The sequence below is a fragment of the Talpa europaea genome (assembly GCF_964194135.1).
Source record: "Talpa europaea genome assembly, chromosome: 10".
In the NCBI taxonomy this organism is placed as follows: Eukaryota; Metazoa; Chordata; class Mammalia; order Eulipotyphla; family Talpidae; genus Talpa; species Talpa europaea.
The window spans coordinates 90533875-90557715 of NC_140077.1; the positions used below are offsets into that span (position 1 = coordinate 90533875).

A 23841-nucleotide genomic window follows, 5' to 3' on the forward strand; every position below is an offset into this window, starting at 1 on the left:
ATGGTATACCTTTCCTGTCTCCCTGCTGCTGCTCCCCTAGGCAGTGTATTTCAGTCATTCTTCCTGTTTTGTTGTCCACTCTGTCTCTGGTGAATCCTCTCACCCCCCGCATGTCTGGCCTGCACCCCACCTCTTATATGCATAAAAAAATTAATTAAAAAAAAACAAAATTGCAGTCATTTAATGGCTATATCACATTTAGACGTTAGATCGACTTTTCTTTTTTTTTTCCTTTTTTTTTTTAAAGATTTATTCATTTATGCATACAAGAGCTGGGGCACAGGCCAGAGGTATGGGGGGTGGAGGTGAGAGGGTTCACCAGAGACAGAGTGGGGAACACAATAGGCAGACTGACTGAAATACACTGTTGAGGGGAGCAGCGGGCGAGTCAGGAGAGGTCTGCTGCGCCATGTGGGCCGCTCCCTGGCTGGCTGGGGATCGAACTTGTGCTGCAGAGGCTGCGGATTGCTTCATAGGTTGTGTCTTAAACTCTTGCGCCACCAGGGAGGCCCAGATCGACTTTTCTTGATGTATTTTTTGTATTTGCTTTTATTGAGCTATTGTTTATTTATTTTTAAAAAGATTTATTTATTTATTTATACAAGAACCGGGGTACAGGCCAGATGCGTGGGAGGGTGAGAGGATTCACCAGAGACAGAGCAGGGAACAGGACAGGCAGACTGAGGAAATACACTGCTGAGGGGAGCAGTGGGCGAGACAGGAGAGGTCTGCCGAGCCATGTGGGACCCTCGCAGGGTGGCAAGGATCGAACCGGCGCTGCAGAGGCTGTGGAACAGCTTCATAGCGTTGCACTCAACCACCTGCACCACCATGGGAGGCACTATTGAGCTATTATTGACAGAACATTTTATTAATTAACTTTATGACATAATGATTCCATATATGTAGATACATACCATGAAATTATCACATGAAGTCTAGTTAACATTCATCACCAGGCATCATTTTCAATTTTTTTGATTAAAAAAATGATGAAGTCTTCTCTTTTAGTCCCTTCAAATATGGAATACAGTGTTGTTGCTGTAGTTAGCTTGCTGTAAGTTATATACCCAGGACTGACGTGTTTTGTAGCTGGAGTTTGTACTCTTTGACACCCCTTCCATTTCACTCATTCCCTTCTCTGCTGCCCCATCTCTTCTCTGTATGAGTTTGTGATTCTTTTTTTAACTTTATGCATACAAGTGAGTTCTTATGGTATTTGTTTTTCTCTGACTTACTTCACTTAGCATAAAGCTTTTGAGATTAATCCGCGTTGTCTTTATTGTTTATTTTTACTTTTTTAGTGATTTATATTTGAAGTCAATTTCTGGGTTTTTAAAGAAGGGTTAAAGGTTGAATTAAACAGATTTTAAAAATTAATTCCTTGATAATAAAACTTAAATTGTTGCTGATATATTGAACTAATATGTATCATAGCATAATATCAGTATAGCTATTAGATATTAGTGTATATATTAGTATAGACATTATGATTATATTTCTGTTAGGATGGATAGCATATGTATAACTATATACAAATATATATATCTTTATTTAACTTGGTGTTGTTACAGGGCAACCCCAATATAAAATGGGTTGCCTGACGGTGGGTCCTCACCCACGGACTTAAAAGGGACTTACGCTGCAGACACACACAAAAGGTTAACAAGTGGTTTATTTACAAGGGAAGGGGAATGAGGAAATGTACAACTTAGGGAAAAAAGAGGGAGAATTCTTAAATGCGTCCTACCAGTTCCACCCACCTGGAGTCCCATATGATCCACGCAGACCAAACCTGCCTGGCCAAGAGCAAGAGCCAAGTGCCCCAGACCCCACTAACATGGCTGGTTTTTATTTACAAACAGAAAATGGCTGCTTAACTCCGCCCTTAGGTTCTTACAGCTTCCCTTTGGGGATCATGGGATTCGTAGTTCCCATGTCTTGATTGAGTGGGGTGGCATCCCCAAAGCCTATATGGAGTTTGCTCAGGACATCCTTTCCCCCCAACAGTGTGGTTTAAAATAAAAGACGGTTAAAAATAAATTCTTTTGCTTCTGGACTTTGTTTCTGAAGTTCCATTTCTGTTTGGTATTTTGATTGTCCTTAGGTCTGGAAAACTGCATAGTGAAAATGTGCATTTATTTAAGTACCTGCTTTATTTTATTTTATTTTATTTTTTTTGTCTTGAACACAAATTCAGTTTGTTTGAATCAGGTTTCTGTTTCAACAATTAGGAATCCAAGCATTGCCCTGTATGATTTTGGGCAAGTCCTTTGTTAATCTTGGTATAGATTATTAACATCATTATTTATGGCGACCTGGAAATGTTTAAACCATCTTTCATAATTTCCCTGAACTGCCACTTTAACTTAACTAAAACCTCAAATTATCTGTTTTGCTGATGCAGTAGAAAATTTGAAATCTGGATTGTCTACATCTTTAGTCAAGTCTTATTTTTTTTCTTTGTTATTTGTTCATTCATTTAATGACTCAACAGCTTGTTCACCAAACAGATTTTTTGAAAAAACACCTGTATGTGTCAAGCATTACACTGGGTACTTGTAGTTAATATTCATTTGTCTTCACTCTAATTCCTGTTCTAGGAATCCAGAGTATATTACATAATTCAGTAATTACTGAGCAGTTACCATGTATAAGCAATGAATGAGAATCCTCTCCTATATACTAGAAGCTTCCCTGGAAGCACTTTAATATATGTGTGTTGATGTGAATTGGAATTAATCAACTTTTAGACTCTTAAATTCTTGCTTGTTTTAGACTTTGACTTTTTATTGACTTTTTTATTTAAATGGTTTTGTGTTCAGTGGTTTACTTTTTTGAAAGCAACTAAAGTATAAGGAAAGAAGTTTTGAGTGAATCTTGAGGTCACTCATTAAAGTTACCCAAAAAATCAAAGTAATGTTCTTCACATTTAAATAATAAACAAGCTTGCCTTAGTAAATCAATATTTGGAAAACAGAATTAGACTTTCTCCTAAAGCCTTTTACTTGTTGATCATCAAGTAACTGGAGTCAGTAGAGGAGTGCTTTCTGAGTGCCCTATAGTGAGGGAAGTAGCTGTTGTCCCTACCATCTTCTGCTGAGTGCCAGTCAGGGAGCTTTTGCTTTTGCCCCACTTCTGGGACATGCATTTTTCTGTTTGGTGGAGAATGCCTGACTTAATTTGGAGGATCATTTCTTTAATTTTTTTCTTAACATTTTTATATTATTAAGATAGAGGCAGTTCAGATACATAGCAATAGTACTTTTAAACTTGGATATTTTTCTCCATTCATAAGTCTTTATGGAGTTCTTGAATTTCTTGAAATTGTATGTAAGATTTTTGCAAATATCTATTGTCACCACTTTTCCAACATTCAGAATCACAGAGTGATTCAGGAAGTTTGAGGGTCTTTGCCTTATTATGAAATCCTCAGGATGTATGGTGTGGTTTTTACCTTCAGTGATGGATGTTTCAAATGTTTTGATCATCTGATTTGATATTTCAGTGTCTTGGTTTTTCTTATTTGTGGGTAGGAGTTGTTGGCAGATGAACTATTAATAATTGCTCTCCCCCACACTCTTTTAAACAGATAGGTCAATGAAGTTTTAAACTAGCACAAATATTTGCACTTAATATTAGGGGGTTATTCTTACTTTTCTAAGATGACTCCCTCCCCAAATATGTAGGAGGATAAAATTAAATACATTGTTAATAGATTACTAGTCTAAGATAAAGGTTTATTTTGACAAGTAATATGACCATTTTGAGATAAAACTTATTTTGACAAATAATATCATTAAGAAAGGAAATTTAAAAATTCATGTGAACACAGAAATTGTACTCAAATTGGAGATAATTACAGATCATATTTCATTAAAGTATCAAATTTAATCCTTTGTGTAGCATCTCTGAGACTCACCATCTGGATGTTTAGTCATCCATTGTCATGGTCTGCACTATTAATTGTTAATTTCAAAAAGAGTTTGTGATATACTTTTATGACCCACCTGATGTTCCGGTATCAAATAAAAGATAGCATGAATAGCTAAGTACTTAATTCCAAGACTATTTTCTTCTTAGGTTTATGAGCACTTGTAGCATGCATTCATCAGCATAGTTTTTGTGCACATTGAGTGTGTACAGAATCTCACTTCCAGATGGCTTTGTCTTCCCTTAGATTTTTGAAATTCAATTAAGCAGTTGTATTGAGAAACAGCTAACTTTAGTACTCCCCTCTTAAAATTACTTAATTTTATAGGAAAGGCAATCCAGGTTTTATAGAGATGAAGGTATGAATTTTATCATTTACTAAGTGACAAATAGTATTTGATTTCCTTTTTCCTTAATATTCCTAGATAGTTGATAGCTGCAGTCAATTACTCTTTAGTTATATATGGAAAGTTTTGTTTATTTATAATGAATTTGTTGGGTTTATTGAGTAGACACATGTTTATTGAGTAGACACATGTTGCAACATGGAATTCTTTTGTCAGTATCCAGGCAATTAATTAATTGATTTCTATATACTTGCTATATTTGTCATGTCTTAGGAATGGTAGTTCTTGTTAATAGAAGATTCAAAAAGGATTGGTCATTGACAAATTTCAAGCCTATTACTGGAGGAATCTTTTTTCTACACTTTCATGGGCTTTCTCACACTCCTGCTGGGCCCACCTTACATGTCTGAGTGGAGAACCTTTGCACCAACAGTCAGGTCCCAGGCCTTTAGGGACATTTAAGCAGCATGGTAGGACTAAGGCAGCTTTTTGATAGTTTTTCTATGAACCAAAAACATTTGAATGAAAACCCTTAAACTCCTTGCTATGTTTTCTACATTTATTGACTTTCCTTTCTCTAAAACACATGTTTTTGGGAAGGCTTTTTCTGTAAATTGATCACTTAAAGAAGTGAATGAAGCCACCTATAATCTTATACTTTGCCTATCTGCTTTTCCTTTGTATGCCTCAGCTTATATATATTTTTTAATATTTTATTTTATATAATTCTTACATCATTTTTCATTTTTGCACAATGTATGCATTTTCATTTTGATTATATTCCCCATACAATTGCACCCCCGCTTATTTTGACCCTAATCCTTCCTCTCCCCACCCCCCCCCCCAGCTCCCTAGTGTGTCTCTGGTTTATAGTTGCTTGTTAATTTTGATTTTTACTTTGTTATTAATTAGTCTTTTTCCTGGTCCCTTATTTAGGTTTTCTAAATTCCTGCTATGAGTGAGACCATCCGGTATTTTTCTTTTTCTTTCTGGCTTATTTCGTTGAGCATTATCACTTCCAGCTCCATCCATGTTGCTACAAATGTCATGAGTTTATCTTTTTTGATTGCTGAGTAATATTCCATGGTGTATACGGACCACATCTTCTTGATCCAGTCATCTATTTTTGGGCATGTGGGTTGTTTCCATAGCTTAGCTATTGTAAATAGTGCTGCTATAAACACAGGGGTGCAGGTGCCCTTTGGAATTAATGTTTCTGTGTCCTTTGGGTAAATACCTAGGAGTGGAATTGCTGGATCATATGGAAGCTCTATCTTTAGTAAGTCAAGAAATCTCCACACAGCTCTACATAGTGGTTGGACCAGTTTGCACTCCCAGCAGCAGTGCAGGAGAGTTCTTTTTTCTCCACAACCTCGCCAACATTTGTTGTTGCTAGTTTTTTAATATGCTTTTTCTGAATAAATTAGAACTTGGTGTTAAGGAAGTGAGGAGAGCAACTTACTTATTTACCTGGAAGTTTAGTATTGCCTAATGAGAAACAAACGACCTTTGAACAAAAATTCTTCACCTGAAACTGGAATATCAGATTTTGGGCTCATCATCCATTTTATATTGCTCAAAGTAATGTAATAACAAAATGTTTTGTTTTTACTTTTCTGCAACTACTCAAGTCATTTCCTTTTACAGAATGTAAGTCTTTATAGATGGTGGGACTATACTTTTATTCTTATGGACTATGCCTTACGAAACTATTAGTGAACTGTTATCTTAGACATTGCTAGCTGCAAATGATTCCCAAAAGATTTCATTTCCAAAATGAATTCTAAGTGATGAGAAACTATTTTTTAAGAACATAACACTTTCAAATTAGCTAAATAAATGTTCAAATTATAAAATTCACTAAATTTTACTACAAACTGTAGCACATTGGATGCTTCATCAATAGAGGTTTTTGTGTGGAAAAGTGACATAATTCCAGGCTTCCCTCCAAAGGAAAGAACATACTTAACAAAACATCTTTAGAGAAAGTGTTTCAGTACGATATTCCTCATTATAGCCGCCAAGGCATAGGAAACAAATGAATTATTGATCATGTGATGGTCTTATATAATGACTTTATTTCTATGAGCTTTTTGAAGTCATTTTTACCTGAGAAATGTTAGTGAAGCAGCTTGACGGGCTCTAACTTTGCTTATTCATTAACAGTAGTTTTGTATGTAGTTGACTTGCAGGAGGCTGATTAGTTGAAATGGAAGGGAGAAAAGTGAGTCAAATTATGGTATTGTGTGATTTTATAGCATTTGTGTGTGATTTTATAGCATTTAAATTTCTTTTCAATAGCTTTTAGTTGATTGATATTTAAGTAATGTCATGGAAAACATTAATTCTAGCAAATGTATTTTTAAGTATATCAGTTTCTCATGAGAAAAATGGTATAAAATTAAATAAGACTGACACAATTTTAATAATTTTATAAAAATTTATTTCCATTCTTAGAATTTGTATTGGTATAATTTGTTAAGTTGTTTAAGTTATAATAATACTTTTTAAATAAAATTAATTGAAGAGTGGACTGAATCTGATGTGTTAACCTTCTAATTAAGACCAAGTTTTCACTTCTAAAGTAATAAATTAAGTTGCAGTTTCTAAAATTATCTCCAGGTTTAGTTAAAGTTTAGTTAAAGTCAGGCATTGTGTTAATTTCAAGTTAATATTTAAGACTAGTCGTCATTCATACATTTTTAAGAAAACTGTGTCTTCGAAAAGTAAATTACTTCAGAGCCAGATGATGCTACAGAGTCTTCTTTTTAGACTAAAGTTTCTTGTTGTTTAGCTGGCATACAGTGAATTTTTTTAGAGATGTAATATTATAGACAGAGATAATAGGTTTCTCAGACTACTTTTCATCCAAAGAAGTAGTGTTAAAGGAAAAGAATAAAGCAGTCATTGCAATAAAAGGAAAACAAAAAGGCAATGATTAACATATAGGTAATAAAGAAAACAACCACTTGTTAGCGTAATCAGAATTGCAGTGCTTGTTTTGGCCTTAATGCTAATTCCTATGTGACACTCACTTCTCTTAATCTAATACAGTTCTGAGACCTGAATAATATACAGAACCCTTTTAAGGGCTGTAAGAAATCTGGTGGCCCTCCAGAGTAAGTTTCAAATTTATTTTTTTAAAATATGTGTTCATATAGACCTTTTGTTTATACATTCAGAGCCTCAAAGGAGATGGATCTGGACTGTACACCCACATTCACTGAAAGACAAGGTCAGATACTTAGTTGCTCACTGTATTTTTTCTGACTACCATGGTGTATTGGCATTTTGGGTTCAACTCACTTGAGTGCTCTGTATCTTGTGTTGATTCAGCTTTCCTACCCCTTTTTCTACTCAAAACAATAGAATGCCTGTTAGTCATTTGGCTTTACATAGAGGTATGTTAAATCTATTTCACGCATTAAAATACCTCTGCCTACTACAAAATCAATTGTAAAAATGCAGGGTGGATACTGGAGCTATGCAATTGTTCTTCCTGATAGTTGGGCAAGCATTCTGGGTCTTTCTTTATATTCTTTATATTCTGGGTCAAGCATTTCTTTATATTCTGGGTCTGGAAACAGATTACTAGAGTCAGAGTCCAATTTCCATCACTTTTTAGATAAAGTACCCTTATATCTGCCTCTCTGTATTTCATCTACCTACTCATAGTGTTATTGTGTGCACTATGTTATTGTGCGCCCTATAAAACACTTAGAAATGGGCCTGTCACATAGTAGGTACTCAAGTGCTAGCAGCCATATGCAACATAACACTGATGTAAGTGGTAAGTACAATTGAATCACAGTATGTATATTTATTTTCAGATTGTCATTTAAATGAGAAGATGTAATTGAGAGTTGTTAGAGGGAATTTGCAAGTACTCAAAATTAGAGACTGTAAACACTAGACATCAGCAAACTATGCCCTGCCATCACTTGATTTTATAGATATAATTTATTGGAATACAGCCGTATCTACTCATGTATGTGCTGCCTATGACTATTTTCCCCTTAGACTGTTGAAAGATGAGCCATGTAGCAGAGACCTGATGGCCTGCAAGGCCAAAAATATTTACTGTTTGGCCTTTTACAGAAATGCAAATGCCTACCCCTCCCACAGCAACAAACTATATTAACTCTCCCAGTTGAAATTTTGATCCTTAGGTGCTACTCAAAATCAGTTTGAGAAAAAAATTTTCATTATCTTCCTAAGAAGGGTGCATTTGAATTATCTGTAATGTTTACAAAATAAATTTCTATATCTGGGTGCTCTGTCATAACCAATGGACTTAAGGGGTTGGGTGTGGACAGGTTCTGTAGAATTTATAAAAATTTCTAAAGAATATTGATGTTTACTCTTGCTGACCAGTGATTAATTTTCTCCCTGGTAATAAATTGAGTTCAGTGGTTGGTGGGTGGGTGGGATTTTATTAAAAAAACCACAGGACTACTTCAGAATAAATGATAAGAAACACAATTACCCAGTTTATTTAGACCAGTAAGCCTCCAGTTTATATATGAACAAAATTTCTGTTTCATTGGGTTATAGGATTAGTGTGGCCTGAATAGGTGCCTAGTGTTCGGTTAGACTTTTTTTCCCACATATATTACAACTCTTAAAAGTACCTGTCTCTTTTTCTCTCTACCTTGTGTGTCTTGGCAGTAATTGAGTAGAGTTTGTGGTGAATAAGGAATGGGATATTTCCTTCTCTTGGAAATGAGTGTGTGTGTGTGTGTGTGTGTGTGTGTGTGTGTGTGTAAGGAGCATGGCGTTAATGAGAAATTTCTTCCTATTTTGTGCTCTAGGAAAAAGACAGGAGTGGAACAAAGAACAGTGATTCAAGTAGAAATAACTTTTCCATAATTACACAGTAAAAATATAAAAATACTGGGACCTTTCATTGCTGATATTATGCTTACTATAAATAATTCCTGTGTTTAATAAAAGAACTTATACAAGATAAAAGGGTTTAGAAGTGAATCAGAATATTTGAAATTGTTATATCCTGGATAGGGAATTAAATAGCTTTTAAATATTTCTTTATAATAACTTAATTTTAGTCAGATTTAGAGTGATTTGTCTGCTGCAATAAAGTAGGTCAATATAGTTAATACTATTTCTTTAAATTTTTTTTCTTTCTTTTAAAAATGTAGGCATTTCAGTCGAACCATGGAAGAACTGGTCCATGATCTTGTCTCTGCATTGGAGGAGAGCTCAGAGCAAGCTCGAGGTGGATTTGCTGAAACAGGAGACCATTCTCGAAGTTTATCTTGTCCTCTGAAACGCCAGGCGAGGAAAAGGAGAGGGCGAAAACGGAGATCCTTTAATGTTCATCACCCATGGGAGACTGGGCACTGCTTAAGTGAAGGCTCTGATTCTAGTTTAGAAGAACCAAGCAAAGAATATAGAGAGAATCATAATAATAACAAAAAAGATCATAGTGACTCTGATGACCAGATGTTAGTGGCAAAACGCAGGCCATCATCAAACTTAAATAATAACGTTCGAGGGAAAAGACCTCTGTGGTATGAGTCTGATTTTGCTGTGGACAACCTGGGGAATAGGACACTGCGGAGGAGGAGAAAGGTCAAACGAATGGCAGTAGACATCCCCCAGGACGTCGCTACTAAGCGGACCATGACCCAGCCCCTCGAAGGCTGTAGAGACCAGGACATGGACAGTGATAGAGCTTGCCAATACCAAGAGTTTACCAAAAACAAAGTCAAAAAAAGGAAATTGAAAATAATTAGACAAGGACCAAAAATCCAAGATGAAGGCATAGTTTTGGAAAGTGAAGAAATTAGCCAGACCAATAAGGACAAAATGGAATACGAAGAGCAAAAAGTCTCAGATGAACTCATGAGTGAAAGGTGACTTTTATATTCTCTCATTCTAAAAATATGTCCCGAGTGTTTGTGGTTGACTGTGCTTTGTATTTTAATTAATTCTATTTTAAAATAATTATAAATTACAATAATGGTAGTGATGTGACTGTTTAACTATGGCTATCTTTCCTTATAATTTATGATGTTTAGCACAAAGCAAAATTGCTTATTTGATTTATACAGAGTCTTTTGATTGTATTATAATGACTTAATTTTCAGCTACAAAGAGAAAAGGAAATGGATTTTCAATGGAAAGAATGTGCTTTTGAATAACAGCACATTTGTAACTCTTAGAATTGGATTTATAATTATTTATTTGTTTAATTATAGAGCTGTAGTCTTTGGTATTATATTGGTGTTGCAACTCATCAGTTTGTCCTGATTCCTGAAAATCAAAAGTTGATACCACTTCACAGTGTGTGCTGTGGCATTTTAAGAAGTCTGTAGACCGCTAGGAATTCTGGTCCCTTATGAATTGTGAAACCTAGTTTACAGTCTGCAAACACCTGATATCTGCTTTAGGCAAATGGGAAAGTAATTATCCTTTGTCCCTCTGTCCATTCTAGAAAACACGTTTATCACAATGATAATTTTCACTGTTTTGACTTGTACTATTTTGATAATTGTGTTATTTTGACAGCATCAAAAGGTAAGTAATCATTTTTCTTGTACATGGAACTAATGCTCTTGCAGGGAATGATAAAGTGTTGATGTGTCCTTAAAACCAAAGGCAGATCTATTATCTAGAAAAAAACACTTAGGGAGTGTTTTTGCTTTAGGAAAGAGTATTTGATTTTAAGATTGGCATCATTTTAATTATGTGAATTAGAAGCTATGGATCTGTGTGTGTGTGTCTGTGTGTGTGTGTGTTTATTTTCCTTATAAATACTGATTATAGATATGAGTAGGTCCTGGTAAAAATTTATAGAATGAACATCTTAGTAGAAATTGTTTACTATTAATGTCATTTTTTCCCTAAAGAAGTAAAAATTACTTAAAGCAATGTTTCATGAAGGCTTTGAAAAGTTTATGGTATCAGTTTTTCTTCCAAGAAAGTTTAGGTTTTTTGTTTGTTTGTTTGTTTTTGTTTTTTTGGCCTGATTGATACTTACTTATATGCTACTATTGGGCTGTTGTGACTGAGGACCACTCAGCTTGACTTGAAAGCAATTATCTTGCTCAATTGCTGGGAGGGAGGGTGTGTGGCAGTGGAGATAAGTACTCAATTCTGGATTATTCACAGATTACCTGCTTTCTGGATTGATTGTGCAAGCCCCTCCTTTTATTGATGTGTGCCTTTTATTGATTGACATCCACCCTAGAATGGAAATGAGATGAAACTCTTTATTTCTCCTCATTGTAGAAAATACACATCTGAGTCAAATGCTATGTTATTAACCAATGTTACCTCAATTAAAAAAAAAATAAAAAAAATATTTGAGTTTCTTATTGCTGTGATCAGGCTATCCAGCAGTCCACAGCCCAGGTACAAAATTTCAGAGAATGATTTCATTCTTGAATGAATTTTAAAAATGTGTTTTCTCTTGTTTTGAACTTACCTATGAAACTACCTTACACGGTCACTTAAAAATTAGATGTGTGTTTCTTCTTGTGTGAAGATAGCTAAGTACTTAAAGTAGTTTCTTCAGAAGTGTGATTGTTGAGACTACTTCTAAAGCTACTTCTATAGTTCCTACTATATAAAGCTCTATATTTCCTTGCAACTGATTTACAAACAAGAACTGAACTGTTTCACTGTGTGTGTTTATGCGTGTGAGACTTAATACACTTTTGAATAACTGTTGTTTACTATTCATTGATGACCCCCAGACTAGTAAGACATAACCTGACCTCTTCAATCTCATAGTCTGGAATAGTCAGACACGCAAATAATGAAAATAAAATGTGCTAAGTGAAGGTACTAGTGAGGGAAGACTCCCTAAAGGAGCTATGATTGAAAGCAAGTGCTGAATCTTGGAGGAGTAAAGAGGGAGGGAATGGCATTGCCAGGTAAAGGGAACAGCTTGTGCACTGGCATGGATGGTGAAGCAGTGTGAGGTCTTTGGGGAAGTATGTGTTATTCATTATCACTAGAATATAAAGTAGGAGTTGAAACTCTAGTGATGACAAATCTGGAAGGCTTTTGTGCTCTGGTAAAGTGTGAATTTCCTTATATAAGTAACAGGAAGCCAGTGAATAATTTTTTATCAGGTTACAGTAATCTTGAGAACAGTGGCTTTTTAGCTTTGACCTTTGGTCCATCCTTCAGTGGGCGATGAGTTGTGACAATGATATGTCTTAAGAAGTTAGAGAGAGAGAGGAGAGGAAATGGAGATGTTACTTGTAGAAAGAATATAAACAAAAAGACCAGTCAATGGGTAGAATTTATGTGGGGGCCCAGCCCTAGAAAACCTTGAAATCCAAATCGAATCCACCAAATATGGCAGTGGTATGGGATGGAATGGTATATAATTGTAAACTTTTTACAATAGTTTTAAATTTACAGAAAAGTTACAAAGATAGTACAGTAGTTTCTGTATATTCTTTTTGCTTATAACCCACACCTAGTTTCTCCTGCTGTTGCTATTATATATTACGTCTTATGTTTGTCAAAATTAATGAACCAGTGTTGATACATTATGAACTAAAGCCAATACTTTATTTAGCACATTAACATTTATTTTAATTTAACACATTATTTACCAAAGTCAATACTTTGTTTTTATTTAACATGCTCTTTCTGTCCCAGGATCTCATCCAAAGTATATATTTTAGTCCTAAATTGTATTTTGAAAAGGTGACACTGGCCATATGTGAAATGGATGAGAGGGGGTTAATCTGAACATAGATCAGAAGACCACAGTACCAAAAAGAAAAAGGCACATAGCTTCACTTATCTGCAATTTCCTTCCTCTGCAAAGCTGAACTTTGAAAGCTGTAAAACAGGATTTCAATTGTGGCCAGATGTAACTTGACCTGTATTTAATGTGAATATTCATTCTTTCAATTAAATAAAAAATAAGTTTCATTGTGGAATGCCACCCTAGACGCCTCTTTAGGCATTATAGAATGTACTTTCATGAAGTTTGAAAAATCGTGAATTTTAAATACATTTGGCTTCAAGGGTTTCCGAAAAAGAATTGTGACCTGGGATATGTATGATGAGGCTCTTATTAGAGCTGCCTAATAAGGCAGGAAAGCACGGCTCAGTCACAGAGGAAAAGAGTCATAGTAGTTTGACAACCAAATAGCAGAAAGATCAAGTTTCTGAAGTATTTTTAATACTCCAGCATCACTGTACATAGAAGAGCATGTGTGTTCATAGAGAGCAATGATGTGCTATGTTTATAGAGTAATATTTCCTTTCTCTAGCAATGGTATAATTTAGGGATATTCACACAGTCTCTCAGTTTGAAGAAAGTTACGGAAAAAGGTATTCATGCAGACTTCCGAGGGAAAGTGTGCCTTTTGAATTCTTACACATTTTGTTAACATTTTTAAAAATTTAAACAAAAGTGAATGATATTCTATATTCAGAAATGTATGTGGATTTAGATCTCATCTTTAATTTTAATCCTAAACCCTCAATTTAAATATTTTAAAACAAATGACAGATTAGAATTATTTTTTTAATAAGCCAGGTTACAGAGTTCTGCATGTTAATGGGAAACATATTATTATAAGTTATTTTAAAAAGAAATCACCAGAGGTGATTTGCTGATAGTTGATAAAATTAAGAATTATAGAAAAAGAGAACGTGGGAATTTTAAAGAATATCACTCAATTTTGTTTAGAGGCCACACATCACTTATTATTTGACCTTGTTCTCATTTTTTACTAACTAGATCATTAAGTATTGCTTCTATTAGAAAGAATATACTAGTTTGTTCATGTCAGTCGAATTACCTATTATTTATTTTAACTTGTATGTTAAATATGACTGATCATACTCTTGTGTTTTGTGGAAATAATGAGGACTTGTCTTTTGTATCCCCGCTCCTTAATTTAAGAACTATTCTTTATTTTTAAGCTCAAAGGAACCTTAACTTTGATTTAATGGATTGTAAACTTTTTTCTACCTTGCCAAGTAATAAAAATGTTGTGAATGCTTAAATAATGTCTTTTCCAGAATATTTGCAAATGTGGTTATGAAAAGTAATTTCATCCCAGGCCCTTGCATTTCATGTGCTGAAGAAAGGCTTAGCCTGCCTTTGATGGAGACTTCTCCCATTTTATTGAGCAGTGGTGTCCAGGCTCAGACTGAATTGCGTGGCATAAGAAAGGAGCAGTGAGCATTTGATGAAAGCCGATAATAAAATGCATCAATTGTGTCAGCACCTCGTTGCAGTCACATCTGGCTTACTGTCAGGGTCCCATTAGATTCCTGTGGTTTTATGTGCCAAAAATAATATGCTCTGTAGTTAATGGAACTGGGATATTTGCAGTTTGATTAGAAAAAATCATCTTTTCTTTCAGATCTTTGTCAGGCTTAAAGTTCCATCTCTGAGCTGCCATGTCTCTTTAAAATTTTACGACTGAGAGATCAATTGTTCTTTTGATCTGTTTTTTTTTTTTCCCCCCCTTATTACAGTGATTCCAGCAGTCTCAGCAGCACTGATGCTGGTTTGTTTACCAATGATGAGGGAAGACAAGGTACTGAGATGCAATTTGTTTCTCTCTTTGGGAAAAAGTAGTTTATTTTCTATGTAGAAATATGTATGTTTATTTATGTAGTCCTCAGCAACTCCATGAAGTAAACCTCCTTCTTTTTTTTCCCCCATGCCCTTTCCTTACTACCCCCTTGACCCTTTCTCCCTCCCCAACCCCTCTAATCTCAGAAAACTCCCTTCAGGTATCAGTGCCTTCTAAAAATGTCTTCTTTTAAAGTTGCGCTTATTCCTAGTTATTTCATAAGTTGATGAATGTGATCTGTTTACTTCACACATACTACTGGTGGACTGGGCTTTGGTTCTTGTATATGTTCTGAAATGTATCCTGTCTTCAGGACCTAAAGTAACTATCTCCAAAAGCTACTCTGTATAGCTAAATAATAGTAAGAAAGGATTATCTTCTTTGAGAAAGCTTTGCATACCTGTCTTTATAATTTTGTTTTTTAGCATGTTAGCAAGTATTTATTTATACTATTTAAACATTAGAAGTAGATTTTTAAGTCTTCGTATTAAGACTTTTATTTATTCTACCTTTTAAGTAACTAGTCAATTTTCATGAATTGAATGTTATAAACTTGAACAGTAATGTCTTACAACTTAGGTTGTTTCTATTTTGAGATTTCCTGAAGGTTTTCATACTTTAACATGGCAGTATTTTGAAATTATCTGTTCTGGAAGAAAATATGAAAATGTTAATAAGAGGGGGAGGGGACATATATGCAAATATCAACAGTGTTATCTTCTTGAAACTCTTTAGAAGAGGGAAGTGAGTTCTAAGGGAAAATATGAAAGGTTTGTTTTAATTGTGAATAATTTTAATGATGTTAAGAAACAAAGGACAAAGTAATAGCTGCCATACCTATTCATTCTCTTGGCAATTGAGTAAAATAAATTAAATGACCATTCTTTTTGGCTTACTTATAAACTATTTGTCTCAGATAGATACATAATTACTTTAAGGACCATGGACTTTAAGAGACTTTACTAAAGCAGGTTAGAGCATTGGAGCTGAGAGTAACCTTGATGATAGACCTAAATTCTCCTTAAAATAGAGGTTTACCCAGAGTTCTATTATAAAATGTTAAATTTGGTCATGAAGTGAAATGAAAAACTTTAAAAAAATAACTTTTTCATAAGCCTATCAATATTCAGAAAACATTGAGGTTTAGATGAATATGCTAATATGTAAGTGAGCTTATTCCCATTGCTAATGGGAAATTGCTAAGTCCTTTTTTTACATTTAATTTACTTTAACATCTTTAGTTCTTAACAGTATTCTATGATATTCCCATTTGTTTTCTTTTTTTTAGATGAATTTCTTTTTGTTAGATGGAGAAGGCTGGACAATAGAGTTGAAGGAACTTCCCCAGTGTTATGAAACCTCAGAATTCGAATTGATCTTTCTGACTTTAGGTCCCAAGTTCTTAATATTTAGCTATTTGATTTCCCTGTTAGGACTAAAAATTGAGTATCACATCAACAGTAAAATAGCTTTATTTTATTTTATTTTTTTAAAAGATTTATTTTATTTATATAATACTGGGGTACAGGCCAGATGAGCGGGAGGGTGAGAGGATTCACCAGAGACAGAGCGGGGAGCAAAACAGGCAGACTGACAAAATACACTGTTAAGGGGAGCAGTGGGAGAGACAGGAGAGGTCTGCTCACCATGTGGGTTGCTCTGAAGCCCGCAGGGATCAAAACGGCACTGCAGAGGCTGCGGACAGCTTCACAGTGCTGCGCACAACCACCTGCACCACCAGGGAGGACCACTAGCTTCATTTTAATGTTGTGTCAAATGGAATTATACTCTAGGGTAGTCAGTTTCTAGCAACCCCTGTGTTTTCTTGTGCTTATAGCAGACTTATGAAATTGGAATGTCATGCTCAGTGAAAATACTTATATTTATGTGCTTTTGTGTTTTTTTCTAATTAATCTTTATTAAATTCTAAGTTGAAATAAACTTAACCAGTAACTTTAGCTTCCCAATTGCTTTACATCTTCACTCATAAAATCATTTTCAGTTGAAGTTGAAAGGGTTTTCTGTTTTGTTTGTTTGCAGTAAAAAATATTTGTAGGCAGATAATTTTGAAAATTAAAAAATCTCATTTTCTAGATTGAAATAGTTAATGGCAGTTGTGGTAGTGATCCTCATGGAAACCAGAAACGGTGGTGTTGCTAAGAATAACAAAGAAGCATAGCTAAGATTTGTCTTCTTTTTTTTTTTTTTTTGTGGGACCCTTGCCTGCGGCTGGGGATTGAACTGGCGCTGCGGAGGCTGCGGGCAGCCTCGCAGCCCAGCGCTCAACCACTACGCCACCAGGGGAGGCCCCTGTCTTATTTTTAAAAGCCAGCGGCCTTATTCTCTATTTTTGTCTCATTTTAGATCTCTATTATTTTTTTATAAAATACAAAATATAGTTGATTCCCACCAAAGACACATTTCAAACTAATAAAATTTTTATATTGCTTATTACTCCATAGTCACACTCCTGGATGTTCCCCAAAGTCAAACTTACTTGAATGGCATTCTGTCTTAGAAATACAGTTCTTGTAGTTGTCCAGTGTCGTTTCTTTGTCAACTGTGTCGTATTGTCACTTTTCATTTAAAATCAACTTTTTCACAACTACTTCTTAATGAATTTAATCAGATTAATTTCATTTAGTCACATCTGTTCCTGATTGCTTCCCCTTTTACACTCCATACAAATCATGAAATTAAGCTAATTATATACCATTATCAGCTGCAAAGAATAGGTTCTACAGCTTTGTACCTTCTCATTCCCGGCAGGAGATTAAGGCTTGTTTTTTCCTTAATGGGGAAAAGGAAGTAATGCAAATGGATTTCCTTACAGTTTTTGCCATTTTATAATTGTTTTTTCACATTTTGAATTAATTCTAAAACTTAACATTTTACATTTTTGTTACTTGTAGTAATGTTAAAAAACACTTAGATGAAACTGTAATGCAGACTATGAAGTTTCGCATATCTAATATACGATTGCTTGAGAAAGTGTAAGATCCCCAGTTTTGAATTTCATATAATAAAGAAACCATTTTTTAATAGAAGTATGTCCCTTGCAGAATTTGTACATACTTAGATGAAAAATTTAGTACAAGTACTATAGACTTATATTAAAAATTAATCATTTATCTGAAATTCAGATTTAATTGCCATCTGGTATTTCGATTATCTAAATCTGACAACTGTTTATTTGGATGATAAGACTGACCATTGGGGGGCTTCTTGTGTTGGCACAGGTGATGATGAGCAGAGTGACTGGTTCTATGAAAAGGAGTCAGGTGGAGCTTGTGGCATCACAGGAGTCATACCCTGGTGGGAGAAGGAAGATCCTACTGACCTAGACAAAAATTTGCCGGATCCTGGCTTTGAAAGTATCCTAACTGATTCTTTCCCTCTTATGTCACATTCGGGCAGAAGAGGTCAGTGGCACCCCTGTCTGGTGGATATGTTGGGCTGGTGGTCAGTCTAGGCACATTCACCTAAAGGCCACAGGCTGAAATGGAAGGGATCTAAAGACAGGATGCTGCAGAGACATGTGGCCACTAATGCAGCTACTGTGTTGATCAAGCTGTCATGTCACTAGAAAAGTTTGACTTGCTTTCTTGCTAGGCCCATCATGAAAATGTTAAAAAGATAGAAAGGTAAATTTAGAGAAAGGAAAAGTTCTTGGTAATATCCTCATATTGAAATATTGACTAGTTGTGTGTTGACTGCAGTAGAACCACAATCAGCAACATTTTAGATCTTGTCAACTTGAGTTTTTCACTTTTGCTGCTTCTTTTTAATGTTTTACCCCCTCAAACTTACTGTGCATCTGTATCGTTAGGAGCTTTCTTTATCCTCCAGGGATCACAGACTCCCCTAAACTGAGTACTTTGATTTTCCAGGTTTCCAAGCCAGACTCAGTCGCCTTCATGGAATGCCTTCCAAGAATATTAAAAAATCGGGAGGGACCCCCACTTCAATGGTAGGCATGCTTTTTTTGTTTAATTGTCATGTTTGGGAATGTATCCATTTGTATGGAATGAAAAGCCACATCCTCATCCTTTATTCGCATTCTAATGTTATACTTAAAAATAATCCATTTTTTTGTAGGCTACAAACTGGACCAGTGAGATTCCCCTATAAACCAAATCTTCTAATGCTAATAAATTAGTTACGTTTTGAACATCTGGGGAATGACATTCGAGGGAACCTGGCTCCTGTCCTCTTCCCCTGGAGAAATATCATTGAAGTGAGAGCCTCTTTGATGAAAAGATGGGGCTGTTTATGCTGGAGGACTGGGATTCTTCCTTTAGTCAGAGGTGAACTGGTTGGGAGGGCTTTCTAGGGATTTAGGTGGGCCCAGGGTGGATAGAAATTACTGTAAATTTTATATATTTTTCTCTTATGATTTTTTTTCACGTTGAATCCATTTATGTATCACTTGCTTTGTTGCCAAAATGCTAACAAAAGCTAGCAAATGAAAAATTTGCAAATCTTACATAAGTATTTCTCAATGTTTATATTGTGTCTGGTTAAGAATTCAATTTTACATATCTGCCTGTTGTAAATAAACATGATGCATTGAAATTTATGGTTCATTTTTAGAGAAGTCATATAACCAGCATTATTTAAAATACTTGCATTTTACTCAGGGTATGTTAACAAGGGCTAAGATGAATAGTAGGTGAGCCTGCTAATTTTCGCTAGTTTGTATTTTGTTCAGTTTGCTTTCTACTTAGATAACCTGCTCTGTATTGCAAATACATTGTATTTTATAGTTTGGTGTTCATTGTACTACAGAAATTTGTCCAGTTTATAGACTAGCCACAGTGATAACTGGTCTGTGCCAGTAGAATCCGCCACTATTAGCTTTCAAGTTTTTCGCTTTGTCTGCTACTTGAAACCATTCAAAATTATCATTTTGTCTCTGAGCTTATGTGAAAGCTGGTATTTCAACAAATATTGTATGACTGAATCGTACTGTCATGTTTAAGAGCGAGAGCTGCTTGCACACCCTTAGAGTGGCAGACCATGTGTGTCACTGTGAGTGTCAAACATCCTTGCAGGAGCTCATTTCCCCCACACTGAGGGCACCATGCACCATTGCTAGCAATGGCTTAATTTAGACACTGTGCCAGTTCAGGTCATTTGACTTTTCAATGAGGTTTTATTGAAATGATTAATATTTTTATTAAGTTCTAATAACTGATGAAAACTGTGATTGAATACATGTATTTTCCTATTATTGTATGGATTGATTGTTAATTCAGCACTTAAATGGCTAATTTAAATATGATTGGAAAAGAAACTTAAAGTTGACCTTTACCTAAAGTTATTATACTCTGAAAGATTTTAGCCAATGTATTAAGGAGACATATCTAACACCTTTTAGATTGCTTGTCTAAACTGGAGAGATGTAAAATGATAAAGTGCAACTTTGAGTCTCTTTACCTTTGCATAAAGTGGTATTTTAGAGGTACACTAATGTGGTGTTTGGTAATTGTAAGTAAGCTTTACTGTGTTATGTCCTTTGGAGTGAAAATTCATGATTTTTTTTTCTGAATTACATAAATGCTTTTATTTTATTTTGTATAATGACTGTCTTTTAGATCTGAATAAGTCACTTTAAAACCTTGGCCTGTGAACTTTGCCTTACCAATCATGAATCTAGATGAATGCTATCTAGTTCTTGGTTCAGTTTTACCTATTTTTATTTTTGGTTCACTGCTTGCTTGAGCATAGCTGGGATTTGTAGCCCATTTTCTAGGCTTATTGCAATCTCACTGTGGTATTTTATAGAAGCTATTACAACTGATAGGCTAGCTTCATGGTATTGATGATACATGGCTTAACCATAGTAAAAGCCGCCTTTCCTCTCTCAATTGTAAAAAGGTGATTAAGTTTCACGTGATGGAGATATACTATATATGTGTATTTATCATGAAACTAGTGCATTAGGCCATAAACTGTTTTCCTGGTCTACACTTTTTTGTATTCAAAATTTTACTGAAGACAATGAGCACCTTCAGGTTTTCTTTCTTTCAATTCCAAATTGTCCTTGTTTGGATTTTTAAGTACTGTAATCTTTTTTTTCAATAAAAGTATCTGACTTGGACAAGCAAGGTAAGAGTTCGAGTTTGTGCTCGTATTTTAAAATTGCTATGCTGAGTTTCTTTTGCTTTTTGTTTTTCATACTGTCTATATCATAGTATAACTAACTAGTTTTAAATATCATAACTCACAAAACAGTCATCTTTGAACAGTACCCATGACGTCTAGTAAAAAGAAATAAAATTTAATTGTCTTAGACTTTCACACTGAAAACCAGATTGTTTCTAAGAGATTAATTTTCAGAGTAAAATCAGACATGGCAGCCTCAATTCATTAAGCAGAATGGTAACAAAGAGTTTCCTTTTCTTAATTAGATGAGTGATGGTTGCATAAATATAATGATTTTTGAAAGAAGTGATTGGATCTTTTACTGAAATATTAATGTAAACAATTTGGGGGGGAGGGAATTTTCAACAGCATTGTAGTCGATTCTTATTCATGGTATTTTCTGTAAAGTTACCATGAACTCTCACTTAGTGAATACTGGACCTCTGAGAAATACAGGTTGGGTTTCTCTCAGCCTCTGGTCAGGACATTTTCATTAGTCAGTGGATACATATCCTTGTTTTATATATTTTTGTGTTGAGAAGCACATTATTGAATGTATTTTGTTGATTCATTAACATTGAACTCATGGCCAACAGCATGCCTGACACAGCCAATTCCACAGTCTTCTTGTTGTTAGGAACATTAGACAGCACAGCAGCACTAAGCTTGGGGGCCATTTAAAAACAGTGAGTCACCCCAAAAAGCACAAAAAATGTAAAAAAACAACAACAACAACAACACTCAATAAGCCACAGAAAGGGGCCTCCCCGGTGGTACAGCGGTAGAGCGCTGGGTTGTGAGGCTGCCCGCGGCCTCTGCGGCGCCGGTTCAATCCCCGGCTGCTCCCCGGCCACCGGAGGAGGGTCCCACATGGCGCGCAGACCTCTCCTGCCGCCTGCTGCTCCCCTCAGCAGTGTACTTTGGTCCTTCTGCCTGCTCTGCTCCCTGCTCTGGCTCTGGTGAATTCTCTCACCCTCCCGCACTTCTGACTGTACCCAGTGCATGTATAAACAAAACAAACAAACAAATAAATAAATAAAACATGCCTCTATTTAAAAAATAAATAAATAAATAAATAAGCCACAGAAAGGATACTTGTTTATAATATGAGAGCTGCAACAAGAACTGCAACAAGAGCTGCAACAAGAGCTGCAACAAGAGCTGCAACAGTGTTGCCTCATTTGACCTCAGCTAGGGATATGCAGGTGACTCCAAGATCTTACAGCTCTGCTCATATTCATGAATGACTGAAAGCACTGGGAGCATTGGCTTGGGTTTAGAAATACATTTTAGCAAGTAGACCAATATGCACCTATGAGACCTGGACTAGGAATAAAAAACGAAAGTATTTAATTTTGTAGAGAGTAGAGGGATGCTGTAGACAGGCTTTGAAGCCAGACCTTCATGGATCCATCCTCTGGTTCTTTGTTTTATTGTAATGACATTTTGAACCTCATTTACTCTTTCTGTTAAACAGAGACAATAATTACTTTACAGAAGTATTGTTAGGATTTGGAGATTATGTGTGGATAATGGGTCTAGCACCATCGCCAGCACAGGGTGGATGTGAAGTCAATGATAGTTGCTGTTATTATATGTATTAAACACAGTAGCTCATGACCAAGAGAACATTTGTATCTTGGGTCACAGTGCAGAATTGGAGACTTTAAAACTTTTCTGTTCATATTTTATACAAAATATGCCTTTATATTTAATATTTTAAAATGTTTTTAAAATGTTTTATTTGCAGCCATTTCTCTGTCATTTATATTTGTGCCAGCCCTTGTCTTTAATACTGTCTGTAAAGAATAACTCCAAATCAAGTTTTGTTTGACAACTTCTGCATTAAGTCTCAAGACTTAATTATAAAATGAAGAAGCTGTTCTAAGATTGCTCCCTACCCTCAACATACATGTCTTTGTAGAAAGACATGTGAGGTATAGTAAGTTTTTGTCTAGAGTTATCTGATTTTAATACATAATTCTTTGTCCAAGTACATGAGGGGTGAATGCATTCCTGAGAATTTAATGTTGAAAGGATTAACTATTGTTATCCTTTGATTAGAATAATGCTTTATTTTATTGTCGCCCAGCTAAGTAGCTTCTAACATGGTCCTCTTTCAGGAAATTTAAATAAATGATACTTCATTCCAAGGGATATCAGGGTTGTCAGTATCCAGGAGATTCATCCCAAATCTCCTGTGTTTCCAAAATAAGTATTTTTTTTTTTTTAAATTTATTTTATTTATACAAGAACCAGGGTACAGGCCAGATGTGCGGGAGGGTGAGAGGATTCACCAGAGACAGAGCGGGGAGCAGAACAGGCAGAGTGACGAAATACACTGCTGAGGGCAGCAGCGGGAGAGACAGGAGAGGTCTGCTCACCATGTGGGTTGCTCTGAGGCTGGCGGGGATCAAACCGGCACTGCAGAGGCTGCAGACAGCTTCACAGTGCTGCGCTCAACCGCCTGCGCCACCAGGGAGGCCCCAAAATATGTATATTAAATGAATTCACAATGAAAATCCTTAGAATAATGATTCAAATGATTTAGAATCAGTTTTGGGCTACAGTACTTAAAAAGAAAGTCTGATTAACCCGACTTAAGTGTAGCATATCAGTTAGCCAGATCTTACCCTAATTATTCTAATTAATCAGTGTTTTCTGTACATGAGTTTTTTCTTCTCTCTCTTTTTTTTTTTATAACTGATGGTCTTCAACAAGAGTTAAATTTACCAAAGTTAGCAGGAAGGAAGTGACTCCTCTTAAAACATATTACTTGAAATCCAATATAATGGCTACATAAGGAATCGTATGTGAGGGTTCTAATAAGG

The 23841-nt window shown here is 35.3% G+C and overlaps 1 protein-coding gene across 2 annotated transcripts in view; it reads left to right on the plus strand.

Annotated features, from left to right (window-relative positions):
- Window positions 1–23841, plus strand: part of GPATCH2 (G-patch domain containing 2) — a gene marked incomplete at both ends in the record, with an annotated part of 146848 nt that overhangs the window by 2914 nt on the left and 120093 nt on the right. The window contains 5 exons of one of the 2 annotated variants that reach the window (XM_084246166.1): window positions 9440–10156; window positions 14763–14824; window positions 18103–18285; window positions 18754–18833; window positions 18962–18994. In XM_084246166.1, the coding sequence (XP_084102292.1) occupies window positions 9440–10156; window positions 14763–14824; window positions 18103–18285; window positions 18754–18833; window positions 18962–18994 (1075 nt within the window). Of the gene's footprint in view, window positions 1–9439; window positions 10157–14762; window positions 14825–18102; window positions 18286–18753; window positions 18834–18961; window positions 18995–23841 lie in introns of those variants that run through there. The other variant, XM_084246165.1, reaches the window with a different exon arrangement.